The 20,083-nt window shown below is 40.6% G+C and overlaps 1 protein-coding gene across 3 annotated transcripts in view; it reads left to right on the forward strand.

The window, feature by feature from the left end:
- Positions 1–204: 204 nt before the first annotated feature.
- Vav (Vav guanine nucleotide exchange factor) overlaps positions 205–20,083 on the forward strand; it is a 632,485-nt gene continuing 612,606 nt past the window's right edge. For all 3 annotated transcript variants that reach the window (XR_010858641.2, XM_067138057.2, XM_067138058.2), the window contains exon 1: positions 205–564. Coding sequence is in view for 2 of the 3 variants with exons in the window: in XM_067138057.2 (XP_066994158.1) it covers positions 349–564 (216 nt within the window). In the remaining variant the exon portion in view is untranslated. The remainder of the gene's footprint in view (positions 565–20,083) is intronic.

A 20,083-nucleotide genomic window follows, 5' to 3' on the forward strand; every position in this document is an offset into this window, starting at 1 on the left:
GCTCTACCAACACCTCCTAGATAATATCTATAATATCTATAATTATCTAGGAGGTGTTGGCTCCACTCGTGTGAGTTGAGTCTGCTCGGAGTATATATAATACATCATACCTTAATTTTCTCTGATGGGCTGAAAGTGTATTATGTTGCCCAACCTACCATTTGCGAGCAATGGATTTATTCCATGGGTTGTTATTACGGTTGTTATGTACTATGTAGTTCTGTCATCTTGTGTTCTTCGCGTAGCAGTTGCATAGTTATCTAGTTGTAGAACGGATTATCATTCGTTGCTATGGATGAAAATATAAAGATGTTTTAAACCATATATATTCGTATTTATCTGAATAAAATGGCGAGCAACAGTGAACCCTGGAAAGAGTGTGCAGAATGGTTAATAAGATGTGAAGTGTTGAGGCCTGATCATAAAGCAAATTGGCCTGATGCCTCAGTTGCAGATTTGGCTTACACTTTGAGGGATGGAGTTTTGTTGTGTAACTTGTTAAACTTATTAGATCCAGGCTGTATTGATATGAAGGACGTCAACCAGAAACCACAAATGGCCCGGGTAAGATCCCTATGGTCCCTAGTTCCTTAATGTCTTGTTTTTCTAGTTTAATGTAGAATGTGGAGTGTGCCTTCTAATAGAATTATATGTTCAGTATTGGCTGTTCCATTTCAGTTTGGTGCAGCTGTATTAACCCCTTACAAATGCACCATCTTGATACAACCTCTTTATTTTGTTTCTTAAAATAATGAAGGAAAGGGGTGGGTGCACTTTGTGGCTGGGTGGGGGTGAGGGTTTAGAGGGAGGGAGATCACTGCAATGTGAATGATGGTATCATTAGCTAGTAAGGTTCTTCAGTAGGCCTATATGCCGTGTATATGTTATGCTATGTATAATATTCTAAATCATCCATTTACACTGTTTCGACCCTAGTTAAAAACATTTGGTTGAATTCTTGGTTGATGAGAGAGTGTTGAATATCGTGATGGCTATTGAGTAATGGAATCATCAAAGCTATGACTGACTTCATGTGGAATATAAAGGTCAGATGTGCTGACTACCGAACCATATGCTTACGGTACTGGCAATGAGCCATGTCTTAAAATTATCCTTGTTAAATATTTCACTCACAGATGTTCTGCAAAATTGGAGAACATTTAAACAATATGTAAACCATCTTGGTGTAAGAGATGCTCTTTAATGTCTGACAGGTTATACTTAAGATTTAACAGTATTGACATTACCACTGGCATCTCCTTCAAGCAATTAGTTCTCCCTGAGAAATTGAAAGTTACAAAGTACTAATGAAATGTGTGTCCGTATACCTCCAGTGCACTGGTACAACTGTCATAGATTCTGGCACATAATACTTCACTGCCTGGACATTCCTAGAAAAACATCATGACGTGGAAGTCTTCCCACCTCCAAAAAGTGCACCGACTGCTCCAGTCTTCATTCTCTATGTACCTGAAGGAGAGGTCCAGGAATTAAGGTCCTAAACTGTATGTTTAAATTTCATCTGTTAGTGTTTAGCCTGATACTTTCAAAGTCAATGAAGCACATAAATCTTGTGAACGACATCTGTACACTGTAAATATACTTCAAGTACCTACTAGTGTAGCCTAACTGTTCGGAAAAGATATGTCCGAAGCAGGAGTTGCTTCTAAGCTTGCTAAGAATTCTGCCCCAAAATGAGGGTAGTCCTACTTCCAACCAATAAATGAAGCCTGCTCAAGCGAGGACTGCTGAACTGGTGCAACAGGGGAAGTAGTTTCCATCCTCGCAAAGATAGGCAAAACTCTGCTGGCAGGAGATTCTGCCCACCAAAATGCATCCCGGGTATATATGGCCGTCCTTTCATCTTCAGATACCTTGTTCATTGATGAGGTAATGGAGGTAGAGGGATCGTCTCTGTCCTTTAATGGAGATTGACATTGTGGGGGTCAGTAGACAGCCTGGTACAGAAATCCTAGTAAAAGTCAGGGAGAGTCCACATTATGGCACTGTTACAGTGGAACAGAAATGGTTGTGGTGGGTATAACTTAGTCTGTGTGCAAAAAATACATTTCTGACCAGATCATCTTACAGTGTTAAAAGATTTCAGAATTTACTGAGAAAGGAGGGGGATAACACCAACTAGGTATATTCAGCTAAGTCAAGCTGGAAGCAGTAGTGGTTTGTGTTTCCTTGCCTGTTAATGACTACAGTTCGTAATGTATCCAATTGAACCTTTTATGTTACTGATCTACTCCCCACCCTCTTCCTCATTTTGGGTTATTTTAATGTCCATCACCCATCATAGGGCTACCACAAAAAATACCTTGCCCTAGAGGAAGTTGCAGAAGCTGATAGGACATCTAGATGTATGTGTATTGGGAACCCATTTATTGTATAGTGCATGGGACATTTTCCTTAATGATGTTAGTCTGTGCTCTGCAGTATAAGCAATAAACTTCAATTTTGAGGCCCTTATTGATAGATATGACTTTATTTATTTAGAAAGGATTTTATTTTCCACCTAATCAATATGTTGATATTGTTGCTTGTCATTAATTTAAAAGAAAAATGTTTTGGACTAGTTTCAATCAGTTATACCTTCAGCAGTTTTTTTTTTTCCGAGATAAAATCTGAGAGAGAGATATAACAGTGTTATATATAACTTAAAATGTCCAATTATAAAGTCAAGTAAGAACATGAAAACTTTCAAAGGTTTTATACACTGAGTCAAAAATGATATACATTTGATTAAAATCTTGATGTATATAGGCCTATAGTGTATGATTATTTTCTTGATGAATCCGGGAGATAGTGGGTTCGAATCCCATTGTCGGCAGCCCTGATGATGATTTTCCGTGGTTTCCCATTTTCACACCAGGCTTTACCTTAATTGAGGCCATGGCTTCTTCCTTCCCTCTCCTAGGCCTTTCCTGTCCCATCGCCACTGTGTTGGTGCAACGTAAAGCAAATTAAAAAAAAGAAAGAAAAAAAGAATCTTGTTGAATCATTAATGATAAAAATAACAACTCTAACACTCAATTAATCCACTGGACAAGTATAAAACTGTGCCCAGGCACATGCAATTTGTGGATATGCAAAGAGGCAGTCTTTTTGAAAGTACAATGCTGCTGCATTGGGGGGGGGGGGGATGAGGCCCTTTTTTAAATCAAGGAACACCATCACCATACTTCTTACACATTCCCAATGTTTTTTCATTAACTGGCTCATACTGAAGATAGGGTTTAATGTCGATCTTCCATTTCGAAAGCCGTATTGCTCTTCTTGTAATTGTCCTCCAACCTTCCTTCTCATTCTCTTTTCAAGTACCCTTTCAAATATTTGTGTTATCTGAGATATGAGTATAATTCTCCTGTAATTGTGTATCAATCACTACTCATCTGCCCAGGTGGCGAATTACCTATCTGTTGTTTTCCTAGCCTTTTCCTAAATGATCGTAAAGAAATTGGAAATTTATTGAACATCTCCGTTGGTAAGTTATTCCAATCCCTAACTCCCTTGCCTATAAATGAAAATTTGCCCCAATTTGTCCTCTTGAATTCCAGCTATATCTTCATATTGTGATCTTTCCTACTTTTAAAGACATCACTCAAACATATTCGTCTATTGATGTCATTCCATGTAACATATCATCTTTCACTTCTTTACTCCAGTCTTTAGGTTCCGTTTTTTCTTTACAAACTAATTAGCCTGATACATTGTAGACCAATGGGTCCTGCCACTTTTATCATTTCCACACACAATTTACCCAGTCCCACTTTTTTTCCCACTTCCATTTGACAGCAGTTTCCACCTCTTCCATTGTATAATTTCACTCTCAGATTCTGTCTCTTCACACTTCACGTCTGTCATCTTGTATGTTATTTATTTATACCTTTATAAGTGGCAAAGTTCAGGCACTTGGTCCCCTCTTACACTTAACTATCTTCTAATAATAATGTTACTGGCTTTACGTCTCACTAACTACTTTCTTGTATGGTTTTCGGAGACGCTGAGGTGCCAGAATTTAGTCCTGCAGGAGTTCTTTTACGTGCCAATAAATCTATTGACATGGGGCTGACATATTTGAGCACCTTCAAATACTGTACCACTGAACAGAGTCAGGATCGAACGTGCAAAAACTGCCTCTATGCTAAAGGTTAAATTGTTTTCCTTAGTAATTAATAAGATGATGATGATTAAGACAACGATGATGATGTGGGAGAGCAGCTATTAACAAACAATCTGCTGTGAAAAAAAGTGATATGTGATAACATTTTGTGTGTAACTAGATGACAATGGGTAATAATGATGATTCTAATGATATTTAAAAACCAGCAAGTAAGTTATAATATACACCACTGGTTCTAGAGTTAGGTAGGAAATAAAGTTCACGTGACTTAGTGCATCTTAATACAAGTAACTTATGAGTTTATGTAAATGCTGTAGTTAAGTACTATCTCCTTCATTCTCACATTCACCCATGCATTCATACAACCTGGCTGTGCATGTAGGAGGATATCCTGGTAAGATCTTCTAAAAGAGGCTAATGTCATGTGGTTCCTAACTCTCAATGGTAGAGAATTCCATAGCATGGTACCAGATACCTGGAATGAATGGTTATATGCTGATGTACGATTTATGGGTATAGTAAGAGGGGAGTTAGATCGAGTGTAATGCTGATGGTTGGAGGAGAGGTAGCGAAGATCTGAGGTGAGGTACTCTGGGGTTGCTTCATTTAAAGTTGGAAAATGAGTGTAGCAATGTGTAAATATCGCATTGGCTTAATCTTTAACCAACCGAGTGTGTCTTCACCCCTTCTCACATTCACAAATTCATCATAGTAATCCTTTCGTCTTTTCCGTACCTCCTCTGGTTGTGTTATTATCCCTCCTTCCCCCCCCCCCCCCCTTTCACCTGCTTTATGTAGAATCTTTGTTTCCTCTTCCTTCTTGCAAGTCTTTTTGAGCCTTGTCTTCAATTATTACTTTTTTTTTTGCATCTTCTTTTCATTTCCCACCGGTGAGTTGGCCGTGCGGTTAGGAGCGCGCGGCTGTGAGCTCGCATCCGGGAGATAGTGGGTTCGAACCCCACTGTCGGCAGCCCTGAAGATGGTTTTCCATGGTTTCCCATTTTCACACCAGGCAAATGCTGGGGCTGTACCTTAATTAAGGCCATGGCCGCTTCCTTCCCATTCCTAGGCCTTTCCTGTCCCATTGTCACCATAAGACCTATCTGTGTTGGTGCGACGTAAAACAACTAGCAAAAATATTTTCATTTCCTGATAATTTCTTCTGATTTATTGTTGCTGCATACTTACCATGCTCCTTATTTTTCACTGTTTCCTTTATCCTCTCCTTCCATCATGGGGTCTCTTACACGCTTTCAGGTATTCTGCCACAATGCTCTCTGCACAATTTGCAAATTCCCTCTTGAAAATGTCCTATTCAACTTCCATACTTATACATGCAATTAAAATCTTGATGTAGATATAGTGGATGATTATGTTCAGTCTTGAATCTTGATGAATCCGAGAGATAATGGGTTTGAATCCCATTGTCGGCAGCCCTGAAGATGGTTTCCCATTTCCGCACCAGGCAAATGCTGGGGCTGTACCTTAATTAAGGCCATGGCCTCTTCCTTCCCACTCCTAGGCCTTTCCTGTCCCATCGTGCGACATAAAGCATCATCTCCATCAAAGGCTACTTCTACCAATGCTGTTACATCTAATAACTAACAATTTAACAACTGTCTTCGATTTGCTCTTTCCGCTAAGAAGTAGTCAGTTACTTTGTCCTTCTGTTTCTCCATCTATATCTTGTAATCTTTCTACTATTCTTCTTCCTGAACCATGTATCTCCTAAATTTAACCCATTTCTCACACAAAAATCCAGCAAACTTTCTCCCTCTTCATTCTGCTTTCCGTATCCAAAGGTCCAGTGACTTCTTCCATTCATTTTCTGCCACATCCCACCATTGCATTAAAGTTTTCCATGACAGCCATTTTTACATTCTTTATTTCTCTCTCGAATGTCTGCAGGAATTTGTCCATGTCTTGTTATTTGCATCCAGTCCGTGATGAATACACTTGGATGAAATCATTTACTGTATTCTGTGACAATGTGCAACCCAAAGTTTGTAACATTATAAGGAAGTGGAAATCATGCAATTCTTACTTGAAATTGCTTGTAGAGGAGAGATGTGTTAATTGCGATGTCTAGGAACCCACCATCCCACCTCCAGGAGTACATTTACTTTTATAGGCCTAACCTAAAGAAGAGCAGCACCTGCCATTGTCCATTGCTTTAGTAGCTACTTGTAATCCTATTGGCCAACGTGAAAAGAATGTGATGTCATTGCCATCAACAGTGATAATTAGATTGCGTTACCAATCCCGGCTGAATAAAAGCACAAATGAAAACACCATGTAAAGGAAAAATATGAAATACAAAACAGCAATAATTTCATGTGAAACTTATCTTTAATGCAGTGGTGGATACACGGCTGCGGCAACCTTAAGGAATTCATGTACCTCATGTCTAAAGGGGAAGAAGATCTTAAATAGGGATTCGCCTGTCGCCTTAGGTAAAATAAAATGCGCTCTTAAAACCCTACAGAATGCTAGAGACCTAAAAGCCGCTTCACGGCCCTAACCTGGGGCTTACGCCCCCAGACCCCATTTGCTTGGTCACAGTCCAATGGTTTTGTCACTAACCGGACCTAACCAACCCAAACCAGTGGTTTTGTCACTAGCCGGACTTGACCAATCCAGACCAATCGCTTTCTCACTGACCCCAAATATAATTAATCCAACTTTTCCACACTGTCCAACATAGCACTGCTATCGCCCTACAGAATGCTAGAGACCTAAAAGCTGCTTTGTGGCCCTAACAACGATGTTATCTGTTTTACATTTTTTTTTTTTTTTTTTTTTGAAACCAGAGTATCGAAGTTTCCGTCTGGCTCCTGCATAACAAGAAATAATTTAGGGAACAAAGAGCCATCCATACTGATTGTTTTCTTTGTGATATAAGAATGTGTGAGTGAACTAAGCGATTGGGCTATTGTGTGTATGCGTTTCTCACCTACAAAAGATAATTCCTTTTTGACCACATTTCGCATGGAGAAATCGCTCTCGAGTTGCCTCTAGCCTTATTCTTTTGTTTTTCGTCCTGAATATGCAAACGGGATACAAATTTAGCAATTTCCAATGGCCATAGGCTTAAATCTTCACCACATTTCACCTTCCCCTTCTTGCCCCCTGGAAGGAAATGAGAATAGAGTTTTTCATACATATTTTTTTTTTTTGATGTTCAATCAAACTTGCCAACATACCCGCATTTTCCAACTGTTTCTTTCACAAGTAAAGATTTCACTCTGACTTCACTAAAGTAAAGTATTTGCGGACATGTGAAAGTGATGATCGCTTTTTACCACCTTCGTTAAGCCAGAATTCTTTTCCCTCCTCTTGTACTCCATACTGATGTTTCCTTGCTCACTGTTTATGGGACTAGGAACATAAGCAGAACTGGACAATTTGCATGGTGACAAACTTGTTGCATTACTAGATTCCGGGGAGTCATATTCTAGTTTTGAAGTTGGACCCTGAACTTCGCTTGTGATTGGCAAAAGGTTTTGAGAAATGGAATCACTGTAGTCGCTTTCACTGTCATCACTGTGTACATCAAGATAAACCTCTTCAATACGCTGCACTCCTCTGTGATTATTTTTCATCATATCAATCAGATATTATCCCATTTCTTTTTCTTTTGAGCTAATTTCTCCAGAAAATGAATACCCCTTTTCGCAGAAATAACATTACAAACTCTGTTAATAGGATGTTAATGTTAATAGGATTTAAAATGTCATCCTCCAAGGAACTTATTTTCACATCTTGCTTTCTTTAAAACGACCATCATTATGTTACGCAGTGAAACACCTCACAGTTGACTAGCACATGGGGCTCTGTTTATCACTGGCCTTGTGTATCTGGGCCAACAGGGTTGTCCACTCCAACTAACATGCACAGTACTCGTGCTACTTCTCATTGATCTATTTGAGAGATTTGCCCCATGATTTTGGAGACGTGCAGTTACATCTGGAGGCTGATTTTCCGCACGATGTCCCCTTATAGTACAATGATTATGTCAAGATTTCAAGATGGGTTTCAACCTTTCTTACCTGTTACTTCCCTTGTCAGCAAATTGTTCAGTAATTATCTTTATTGTGTAATCTGATCTACAATAGACCTGAAAGCTGCTTGTTCTTGGCAGTCTCTCCTATAAACAGCATTGCTTATTCTTTTCCGTATGACTTTTGGCATCACTTTTCCCCCTCATGAAAGCAGCGTTATTCCTTTCCACATACCGTATTACAATCTGAGAGGTCACTTTTTTTTTTTTTTTGGTGTCTCAATGAGGACTTCCTCCTTCCATTCCTCAGGAAGGTATTCTTTGTTCCATATTAGTGTTAGAAGTGGCCCTATGATTTCTGCTGTTAGATCTGGATCTGCCTTTAGGGCTTCTGGGACATTGTTACCTTCACTGAGTGCTTTGCCACTCTTCATTTGTCTGTTTGTGCATTCTGTTGTCATGTTGATGGTTCTACCAAGATATCTGGGTCCTCCAACATGGTTTCACTTTTTTCAGTTCTTGTTTTGTCACTGAGATTATTGAGTATTTCTATGAAGTGCTGTCTCCATCTTTCTGGTTGCTGTGTATCAGATGTCAAGGCTATACCAGTAGATGCTAATGGAAGAGATCAAAACTGCATATCTAAGAAAAAGGGAGAAATAATAATAGAAATAGTTTCTTGTGTTTTGGTATTGTTGGAGGAAACAAATCAAATTATATACATTACTAAATTTGTACCCCGTTTGCATATTCAGGACGAAAAAGAAAAGAATAAGGCTAGAGGCAACTCGAGAGCGATTTCTCCATGCGAAATGGGGTCAAAAAGGAATTATCTTTTGTGGGTGAGAAACGCATACACACAATAGCCCAATCGGTTAGTTCACTCACACATTCTTATATCACAAAGAAAACAATCAGTATGGATGGTTCTTTGTTCCCTAAATTATTTCTTGTTATGCAGGAGCCAAACGGAAACTTCGATACTCTGGTTTCAAAAAAAAAAAAAAAAAAAAAAAGAAATGTAAAACAGATAACATCGTTGTTAGGGCCACAAAGCGGCTTTTAGGTCTCTAGCATTCTGTAGGGTGATAGCAGTACTATGTTGGACAGTGTGGAAAAGTTGGATTATTTTATATTTGGGGTCAGTGAGAAAGCGATTGGTCTGGATTGGAACACATAATAGGACAAACAAAATGGCAGTGTTGTATGGGAAGAGCGAGCACAGAAGGAGGAGACAAGGACAAACAAAAAGACAAAAGAGCAAGGGGACAATCTCCACATCTTCATACATTGCAGTCTTCAGATATATAGACTCTCTTCTCTTCAATCCCAGTTTTTGTACATCCATTTCTTCTCAGATCCCCAACAAGCAGGTTTCTGCTTTCCACGTTCATCAGGAGAGCAGGCAACAACACTCATTGAGGGGCTATCTTGACAGATCTTCAATCTTGACACGGGAAGTGTACAATGAGAAGAAAGCCATATAAATACAGGAAAATGGAAGAAAGATGATAGTGGTTATAATAATAATAATAATAATAATAATAATAATAATAATAATAGATTTATTGCTGCTAATAACCATTAATAAAAATTGAAAAAACAAAAACAAAATGATTGTAGTAAAAATGAAAAGGTTATTCACCACATAAGACTTACGAGACCCCTGTATCCTACTACACCACTCAACGTGATATCGTTCAATTTCTGTCCATGTAGTTCACAGGTGGACTGTAAGGCTTTGGTTTTACTCACTTGAAAGTGGAATCCGTGCACTAAGAATCGAGTACCAAATGTCGAAGATTATAGTCGGGCACTTTTTAGTCTGAAGATGTCATGGCTTCAGTTGCATAGAATTCAGACCATATTTCTTTCTTGTTAGCTTGTAGCTCTGTTAGCAGGTCTTGGTAGGCGGCTGTGGATGGTAGGCACATCTGTAGTCTTGTATCCTCTATAGAAAAGGATTCTCTGGCTAATTCATAAGTTAGTCTGGATGGGGCATATCGTTATTAATACAATGGGCTGATTGCAGAAACGATGACTGTTTTTAAGCCTTAGACAACGTCTACCTAAACAACGTCAAAGTCAAGCACGATCTTCCTTTGCATAAGCAATGTTCAGCCTGTGTTTAGCTAGACGGTGTTTAAAGTTTCAATATTGGTTCGAAAGTGGAAATAGAAGTATCTTCCATGCAACTTTTTGAATGTCGCAACCAATGAAATTTGTCCGTGCGTGCGCCAAACGTTAGTCAGCTGTCATCTTCCTACAAATTACTCGGATACGGCTAACCATGAGTGTGATGCATTCTAGAGAGATCATACGTTCGAAACGCACCATCAGCAGCCCTGAAGATTATTTTCTGTAGTTTCCCCATTTTTACATCAGACAAATACTGGGGCTGTTTTTATGGCTACAGCTCTTCCTTCCCAGTCCTTGCATATTCCTATCTCATAGTTGCCAAAAACTTGAATTAGCGTGATGATTGTCCGCAAAAAGGAATCCACACACAACCTGCTTTTTAGTGCCCCTATTATGTGTGCTTATTTTGCAGTAAATGTAGTGACTGAATCCCTCCCAGTTGATATATGTGACAGCTCTCTGACAATCGGGGCACATTATTCTGAAATGGGTGTAATCGAAGTGACCTATAATTCCGGGGAAATTGTCCCAAATATAATAAAATATATTGGTTGCCAAGAATTGTAGTCAAGTTGGCAGTTACTGGACTGTCTCTTGTGTCATATGTTTCATGCTACAAAATCTCTGATTGCGATTCATTCCTAAAATTTGAGGTTAAACAGTGTTCTTGGCAGTGTTTAAACATGGCCGGTTGAACATCAGTTTTAGACAGTGTCTAAGTGATAAAATAATGTCTTTGCAATGCGGCAGCCATACTTTGACATTGTTTAACCGTAAACATTGTCTAAATACTGTTTCTGCAATTGGCCCAACATCTTCAGAAAAGTTACCTTTGTTTTTTTCAATTTCTTTAAGGTTCTTCTTGGTGAGATGGGGCCAGATGAGTTGTATCTCATAAGTAGCGATGTGATTAAAGATGATCTTCATAGCCATGTCAGTTGATAGTCTTTGTAGCAGTTTGATGTAGCTTATTGTTATTACTGCTGCTGTCACCCTCATTATTATATGTTTCATGAAGGAGCTTCGGGAGGTCTGCAAGGTTACACCAAGATAGTTGAAAACATTAACAATTTTAGGATGCCTTGTTCATAGGACAGTTGATCTGTGGCGGCAACTCTGCCACTCCTCCTGAATATCATGTGAACCGTTTTGTCCATGTTTAGCTGGAATTTGTTTCCTTTTGCCCAGGATACCAATAAATCCCAGCATTTCTGTAAGTCTTCTAAATTGGAAGAGCCAAGGGCCATGACATCTGTACAGGTATGTAGAGAGATTTGCCCTTCAAATCCCTTCAGTATTTCCACGATGTGTGCAGTAATGAGGTTAAATAAGAACAGACTAATTGGGTCATCCTGTAGAACACCCCTCGTCTGGATGTTAGGTTGTGAAGATTGAAGATTGTCTCTTAGAGTGACTGTACTATCCTGTAAGATGTTTGTCAGATAATTTCCTTCACCTAACATTTGTCCATTCAGTAAGAATCTGTTGATCTAGCAGGTCGAAAACCTTTATGTAGTCTATAAGGATGACACGGTATTTGCCTCTTTTATGTCTCAGAGCTTCTCCGATGTCTTCCAGTAAGTTCTGTATCGCGTGTAAAGTTGACCTGCCTTTCCCAAACCCATATTGTTGATCGGGGATAATTTCATTAGTTAGCTAGGTGAGCCTATCCATTAGGATCTTGGAAAATACTTCCAAGATTGCATTTTCTAACTCAATACCTCTATACAAGCACAAAAGGAGCTAAATGGATCCCAAAAGGATAACATCAGAATTGGGAATGAACAAACAAGGGTGTCAAATCAAGTCATGTGTAGAGAGAAAGAGAGAGAGGAAGGCAAACAAAATTACCCAAGAATATGCAGTTGTTGGCAGTTTTCAGTTTTTCATTGCTAATGCTCAAAATTCTCTTTCTGAACTTTTTACTCATTCTTTAACCCTCGTGGAGCCAGGATCGACTGTTCACCATCAGCTGGAAGAAGCCGGGGCTCTGCCTCCACTCTACTACTGTAAAGTGCCACACCGTTTTTAGTGGAAATAGATGTGCACTTCAAGATTCACATATATCTATCGATGCATGGCAAATACCCACAAGAAATTTTCTATATGTCGACTACATAGAATAAACTAACCTGTTGCAGAGAATTGCATCTCTTATCATTTACATACCCGCTAATGGAGTGTACGTGTGACATCCAAACATTTCTTCTGGGTGCTTCAACATTTTTTGTCAGGCAGTGTATTTATGCCTAACACAACTTTAAGAACATCAGAGTATTTTGTTGAAATAGGTTTAACTTTATTTTGTTGAAATAGGTTTAACTTTATTTTGTTCATTTAGGGCACTTAAGTGCTGCACATATACACTCATGTTCATAAAAATCAGAAAGGCTTGAGGTAGGAAGTTCATATTCACAGGACATGTGCATTAGTATGTTCTGAAGAAATGATTAGCATTTGAACCATGTCGGCCCTCAGGTTCAAGGTCCACATCGATATCTCTGTGCACCACCACCGATTGGTAAAATCTGCCTGCGACTCTCGTTGTCGCTATAAACCGAAGGTAATGGATCAGTGTGACTTGAGCAGACGTACAGGATGCCTCACAGACGTATGCAAGAACCGTACTGTCAAATGAGTTTGAAAGAGGGTACATTATTGGCATGAGAGAACGTGATGCATCCATATGGGAAATTGCTGCTCGTGTGAGACGAATAGTGTCGGCAGTGCAATGGGTGTGCACAGAATGGTTCATAGAAGGCTGTAGAACACGACAATATGGGTCTGTTTGCACCATCCAGACAAACCCCCTAGAAGATCGACACCTCATCCAAATACCATTGCAGGACAGACCTGCGTCCTCCTCGGCTCTGGCGCAACAGTGGAACTGTGTAATACAGAGTGACAGTCCGTTGCTGTTTATTACGGTCTGGGTTACCGGCCGTCGTCCACTTCTCCGCGTACCTTTGACTAATGTACATAAACATGCTAGACTGCAATGTTGTATGGAACAACATCACTGGGAACAGGAATGGTAGCAGATAGTATTTTCAGATGAATCCAGGTTCTGTTTGTTTGAAAATGATGGTCGGATATTGGTTCACCCCTGACAGGGGGAGAGGCATCACATAGTTTGTATTCGCACAAGACATACAGCACCAACTCAAGGCCTTATGGTGTGGGGTGCTTTTGGGTACAACCATAAATCACAGTTGGTGCGTGTCCAGGGCACTGTGACCAGTTTGACCTACGTGAATGACATCCTGCGACCCGTAGCCATACTCTTTCTGCACGACACCCCATGCCATATTTCAGCGGGACAATGTGCGACCACATGTTGCTGCATGAACACATGCCTTCTTGTCGTCATAGGATGTCAGACTGTTGCCCTGGCCCACCTGATCACCGGACGTGTCACCAGTCGAAAATGTGTGGGATATAGTGAAACGACGGGTGCGGCGCTGTCACCCAATGGCAACCACCAAAGATGACCTGTGGAACCAGGTGAATGCAGTATGGGTGGCTATACCCCAGGATGCCATTCATGCCTTATGCACGTCGATGCCATCATGCATGGAACAAGTTATCAGTGCCCATGGAGGACCCAATGCCTACTAGGCAACAGGACACATGCTGAACCTAGGTGACTGAAATGCTAATCATTTCTGCAGAACATACTAACGAACATGTCCTGTGAATATAAACTTCGTATCTCTAGTCTTTCAAGGTGTTCTGTTTTTTATCTACATGAGTGTAGTATGCAGGCCTTTCTTTATTACTCTTGGCACGCACAGTTCTCAAACTCTTCCTTTGTTACAGAGAGCCACATACAATGCACTGTCTTTCTAATTTACCAGGCAAAAGTTTTATGCCATACACAGGAATAATCATGTTAATTTTTTGTCTGTTCTCAAACCATTCAACATTCAGAGATTCAATTATACTGGAATAGAAGTGGAGCCTGGTCACTTTCTTCCCGTTACACAGCTTTCTAAATAGAACAAATACGACTATTCTTGAAATTAAAGGCTACTCTTTTTCCAGAAATTCAAATGCCTACATTCATGTAAATAAAAGTACACCATCATGTTATTTGTATTAATGCCCCCATATAATGATAGTAATTCAAGATGAAATTAGGCCTTCTTGGGTTGATTTTTTGTTTCTAGCAGTTGCGATTACTTCTGTTTCTGTTGTAACTCCACGTAGCCTATTTGACTCCCTATATCCCCATTAATTTTTTTAATGCTTATCTTCAGACCGTTTCCCTTTGCTTTTATGTTAATAAACTTAATTCATTTAAATTGACCTCTGGTCTGTGTTATTGTCCCTCTGTTTTGGGGACATGCCTTTTACACTTTGTTCATTAGTCTTAGAGGCCCGGATTCAGCTCCTGGGAGTTCTTAGCCAGTTTCGACCGATCCATAAAAGGTAGGTAGTGGCACTTCGTCACTGAAGATGTCAGAGCAGACTAGGGTACAAACGCCTTCCACAGCTACTCTGTCTTTAAAGTAAAGACTATATCCTCTCATGGTAGTGTCGTGTCCAGGTCTCAAACAAGACTCCTGTAGACAGGCTATTGAGGCTGCAGAGAAGGATATTGATGTAACTCAACTAGATGACAGTGATAAATAGTGCTATTGTGTGGATAGGTAGCGCAACAAAATTAGGACAATTGCTTGCCCTTTGTTGAGATCACTACCTGCCAGTTTCTGCCATCCTTGTCGGTATTGTCATCACTGTCCACGATAATGGGTGGTTCAGTCTCGATGGTTTCCTCAGAAGAGGGAGACGCGGTGACTGAGCACTCCACGGACTGTGATCTCACTGATTGGGAGCGGTGGGCCTTCTTCCTGGGAGAACTAGGCTCCCCAGAAAGTACCCACCATTCCCAAACTTTTTGGAGGAGAGCTGGCAGATGATTTGCCAGATTTCTTTGGTGATCCCAGAACCCCCAGTCTCGGTGGAGAAGTTTTCTTCTCTAACCGTGTAGGGGAGCATTAGGGCTTCCCCTTCTCCTCATTCAGTCATGAATCACTACTGATCTGCATTTAGGGCAGTCACCCAGATGACAGATTCCCTGTCTGTTGTTTCCCTAGCCTTTGCTTAAATGATTACAAAGAAATTGGAAATTTATTGAACATCTCCCTTCGTAAGTTATTCCATTCCGTAACTCCCCTTCCTATAAAGTTGAAGGAGGGCTGGAAGGAGATTATCCAGCCCGTGCCGAAGAAGTCTTCTCCCCTCACCTTTGTATGAGAAGACTTGCCAGACGTATGTGTCTGGGAAGAGTATCCAGTAATCGGGAGATAGTGGGTTCGAGCCCCACTGTCGGCAGCCCTGAAGATGGTTTTTCATGGTTTCCCATTTTCACACCAGGCAAATGCCGGGGCTGTACCTTAATTAAGGCCACGGCCGCTTCCTTCCAATTCCTAGGCCTTTCCTATGAGAACTATGTCTCATTTTCAAAAATAGTGCATTGGCACTGCTGGTGGCTTCAAATAGCCTATGCAGTGGCCTCCACGGTATGCACTAGCCTTGCGTCTTGGGTGGTGTGCTAAGTCCCAACTGACGAGCCTAACTTGGCACACGAGGGCGAAACGCAGGCAACCAAGAATGAGTTAGCTGGAAAATTTATAATGTCCAATAACGGACCGTTATATTGGTATTATAAATTTACTCATTCAGGACAAATATTTTAGGTTCCCTATGGGAATCAACATCTACATCCATCTCCATAGTGAATTTTATTGAAGGATGTTGCTGATTTAGGTGGTTTAGAAATAGATGAAGTTTCTCAGGACCTTCTGTCCAGACCACAAATGTATCATCAACATACCTCTACCATATCATAGGTTTGACGGGCGCCGAAGCAATAGCATCCTCCTCAAAATGCTCCATAAAGAAATTAGCCACTATGGGCAAAGGTTGACTTCCCATAGCCACTCTGTCCATCTGTTCGTAAAAATTCCCACCCCACAAGAAATAGCTGGAGGTCATGCATTGGTAAAATAGCATAACAGGCATAATCCCTGGCATCATGGTATGGGGAGCCAAAGGATATGCGTTCAGGTCACCTCTAGGGAACAGGTGTTCAATGAGACACATGACCGAGTCAATTGGCACTTTAGTGAACAAGGGCTCCACATCGAAACTCATCAAAAGTGCATTAGGTTGAAGGGTTATGGTTGACAGCTTGTTGATGAAATACCGAGAATCCCTGTCGTATGATTCAGTACGTCCTATGTGTGGCTGAAGCAATTTGCGATGGCACCATCCTGTTGTTGATAAATGGGTTACCAGTCAACTGCTGTGAGTCAGACAGTTAAGCAAGACGTGCAGAGAGGACCACGTACAGTACGAAGCACCCGCAAGGTCTCGCAGACGTGTTAGACAGCCTATTCACCAATTGACAGCATTTGACAGAGGCCACATTGTGGGACTGCACGAGGCTGGTTGGTTGTATTGTGCAATTGCGAGGCTTGTGGGCCATTCAGATGTCACAATGGCCCGATGTTGGACTCGATGGGTACATGAGGGCACCTAATCATGTCATGCAGGTTTGGGTCGACCAAGAAACACCACCCCGAGGGAAGACCGTCGTATGGTGCACTAAGCATTGCAGGATCCCGTAACTTCGGCACCCGCCATCCGCGAGCATGTACTGGAGACTCTTCAACATCCTCTGAGTTCCCGCACAGTGTCTCGGCGACTCGAATCCGCCGGATTGGAGTCCTGCGTTGGTTGCCATTAATACCAGAATACTAACGCCTGCGTTTGAAGTGGTGCCTTGCCCGGGAGGCATGGACAGAGGACGGCTGGCTTCTCCATAACCTCCAATGACCATCATTTGCAGGTTTGGCGGTGTCGAGGGCAGATCCTGCCCATATTGTGGAAAGACACACAGGCATAATCCCTGGCATCATGGTATGGGGAGCCAAAGGATATGCGTTCAAGTCACCTCTAGTAGTGCTTCAGCAGACTTTGACGGCACAGTGATACGTCCGCACGTCCTACTCCTTATGGCACAACACCCTGTGACAGTGTTCCAACAAGATAATGCATGTCCACACACAGCACATGTGTCTGTAGACTGCCTAGAGCATGTTGAGGCCCTCCTGTGGCCAGCAGTATCCCCGGATCTCCCCATCATTGGATCCGTGTGGGATGACATTGGAAAGGGACTCTATCTCAGTACCAACCTGCGGGATCTGGAGAGATAGCTGCAACAACTGTGGACGAACTTGTCTCAGGAGAGGATCTAAAGGCTGTTTCACACCATTCTGAACTGCATAAGGGCACACATTGAGGCCAGGAGCGATGGGGGTGCGACACCATACTGACCTGGCACCAACATTCCACGTGTAACTGCCAACGGCCTTGTCTCTTTCATCCCATATTGTAATCAGTTCAATAAAGGCACATGGTCTTTCAGCATGTAGTTACATTCACTTTTCAACCACTCGTGGGTTCGTAACTTCTTTTGTCAGGCAGTGTATCTTAATACTGTTCTAAGAAACTTGTAAATTGTGAAATGTAAATAGCGAAGTTGAAAACTGTCGTCCACAACATCAAATTGTACAATTTTTTAAATGTATTAACCCATTAGTGTATAAAGTTAATTTGCTGTGTTTTATTTCAATTTATATACATTTCCACTCTTAATAATTCCAGAAACACGTTCCAGCAATCAGAAAGTTCATACAAGTGATAGTTTTATTTACACAGGCCATCCGATATATCGGACGCTATGCACTCAGGTCAGTACAACACTAGTTACTCAGCATTATATTGTACAATAATGTTGCAAGCTAGGTAGTGTTAGAGAGTTTCATTATCATATCCAATTTACGCTGTAAAGTAGATCTACAATTTCCACTAAAGACTTATCACAATATTGTATATGCTATTTACGGTTATGTATTTACTGATTATGATATCCACAGAAGCATTTCAGGTGAAGTCCAAACTGGTCAAGCTGATCCCCTCTTCGGATGCCACTGTAGAACTTCAACAGCTTTCATTGCAATACAGACACTTTGCATACTTTTTAACGCTTTACCACCTTGATTTACATCTCTATCTGTTTGTAGTTCGTACAGCAGTGACAACACGGTTGTCATTACAGTGCACTAGCAACGCACCACCAAAACTCCTGCAATCGTATAATCCCTTTCTTCTTTTCCCCGTCTGCCTTACTTTGAAAGGGGCACTTCTCTGTCTGGTTTTCTAGAAATGTCCCTGTTGCACTTATTCCCTTTGAAGCTAGATGTCTTACCAATTTCAGGAACGTAAAATAGTTGTCAAAGAATATTGTATGCCCCATGTTTGATTCAGTTCCACCTGCATCAGTGAGGGGTAGGACTTCACTTCCTGCAAGTCCAAATTATTTCAGCCTTTCATTTTACATTGCTGTATACACTTGGAAAGGTGGAAAGGTATCCTATAGCCACTGGCGGAGAAAGAAGTCTAGCGGAATTTCACTATTTCGCACATCATCTGATTGTGGAGGAGGCGGGAAGACAGGAAAACAGTCAGTCGCCAAATGAGATGTAGATTGTGATCTTGTCCACTTTGGAGTTGCTGCTTTTGTCTTACAATTTGACCTACTAATGCTTTTGAATTTTCTATCAGGGGTATCGGAAACAGGGGAACTGTTCCGATCTTCTGTATGACTATTTTCGTATGACAGATTCCTTTTGCACGGTTTTCTGGTTTTTTCAGTTCCATTTAGCCTTCCCTTTTTCGTTCTTTTTTCAAGCAACTCGCCCTTCACATTTACTCATCTGTAGGTTTTGACCAAGTAATTTAGATTACCCTCATACTCATCTCTATACTCATCTGTAGGTTTTACCAAGTAATTTAGATTACCCTTGTATTCATCTGTAGGTTTTACCAAATAATTTAGATTGCCCTCATACTCATCTATAGGTTTTACCAAGTAATTTAGATCACCCTCACACTCATCTGTAGGTTTTACCAAGTAATTTAGATACCCTTGTACTCATCTGTATGTTTTACCAAATAATTTAGATTACCGTCATACTCATCTATAGGTTTTACCAAGTAATTTAGATCACCCTCATACTCATCTGTAGGTTTTACCAAGTAATTTAGATCACCCTCATACTCATCTGTAGGTTTTACCAAGTAATTTCACCCCCATACTCATCTGTAGGTTTTACCAAGTAATTTAGATCACCCTCATACTCATCTGTGGGTTTTACCAAGTAATTTAGATTAGCCTTGTACTCATCTATAGGTTTTACCAAATAATTTAGATTACCCTCATACTCATCTATAGGTTTTACCAAAGTAATTTAGATCACCCTCATACTCATCTGTAGGTTTTACCAAGTAATTTAGATCACCCTCATACTCATCTGTAGGTTTTACTAAGTAATTTAGATTACCCTTGTACTCATCTGTAGGTTTTACCATATAATTTAGATTGCCCTCATATTCATCTGTAGGTTTTACCAAGTAATTTAGATTACCCTTGTACTCATCTGTAGGTTTTACCAAATAATTTAGATTACCCTCATACTCATCTGTAGGTTTTACCAAGTAATTTAGATAACCCTCATACTCATCTGTAGGTTTTACTAAGTAATTTAGCTTACCTTTGTACTAATCTGTCATTATCAACTTTTTCACATCCATCACCAGGTTTGATGTGCTGCTCCCCTCCAAATGTCAGTTTTTCCTCCAAAACTTCCAATATTTCACTCACCATCAAACTAGTAAGAGTATGCAAGTGTCTGAGACAGTAGGACTCCCTGTGCATAGCATCCGATTTTCAGGACAGCTATATT

Source organism: Anabrus simplex, chromosome 1, assembly GCF_040414725.1.
Source record: "Anabrus simplex isolate iqAnaSimp1 chromosome 1, ASM4041472v1, whole genome shotgun sequence".
Taxonomy (NCBI): Eukaryota; Metazoa; Arthropoda; class Insecta; order Orthoptera; family Tettigoniidae; genus Anabrus; species Anabrus simplex.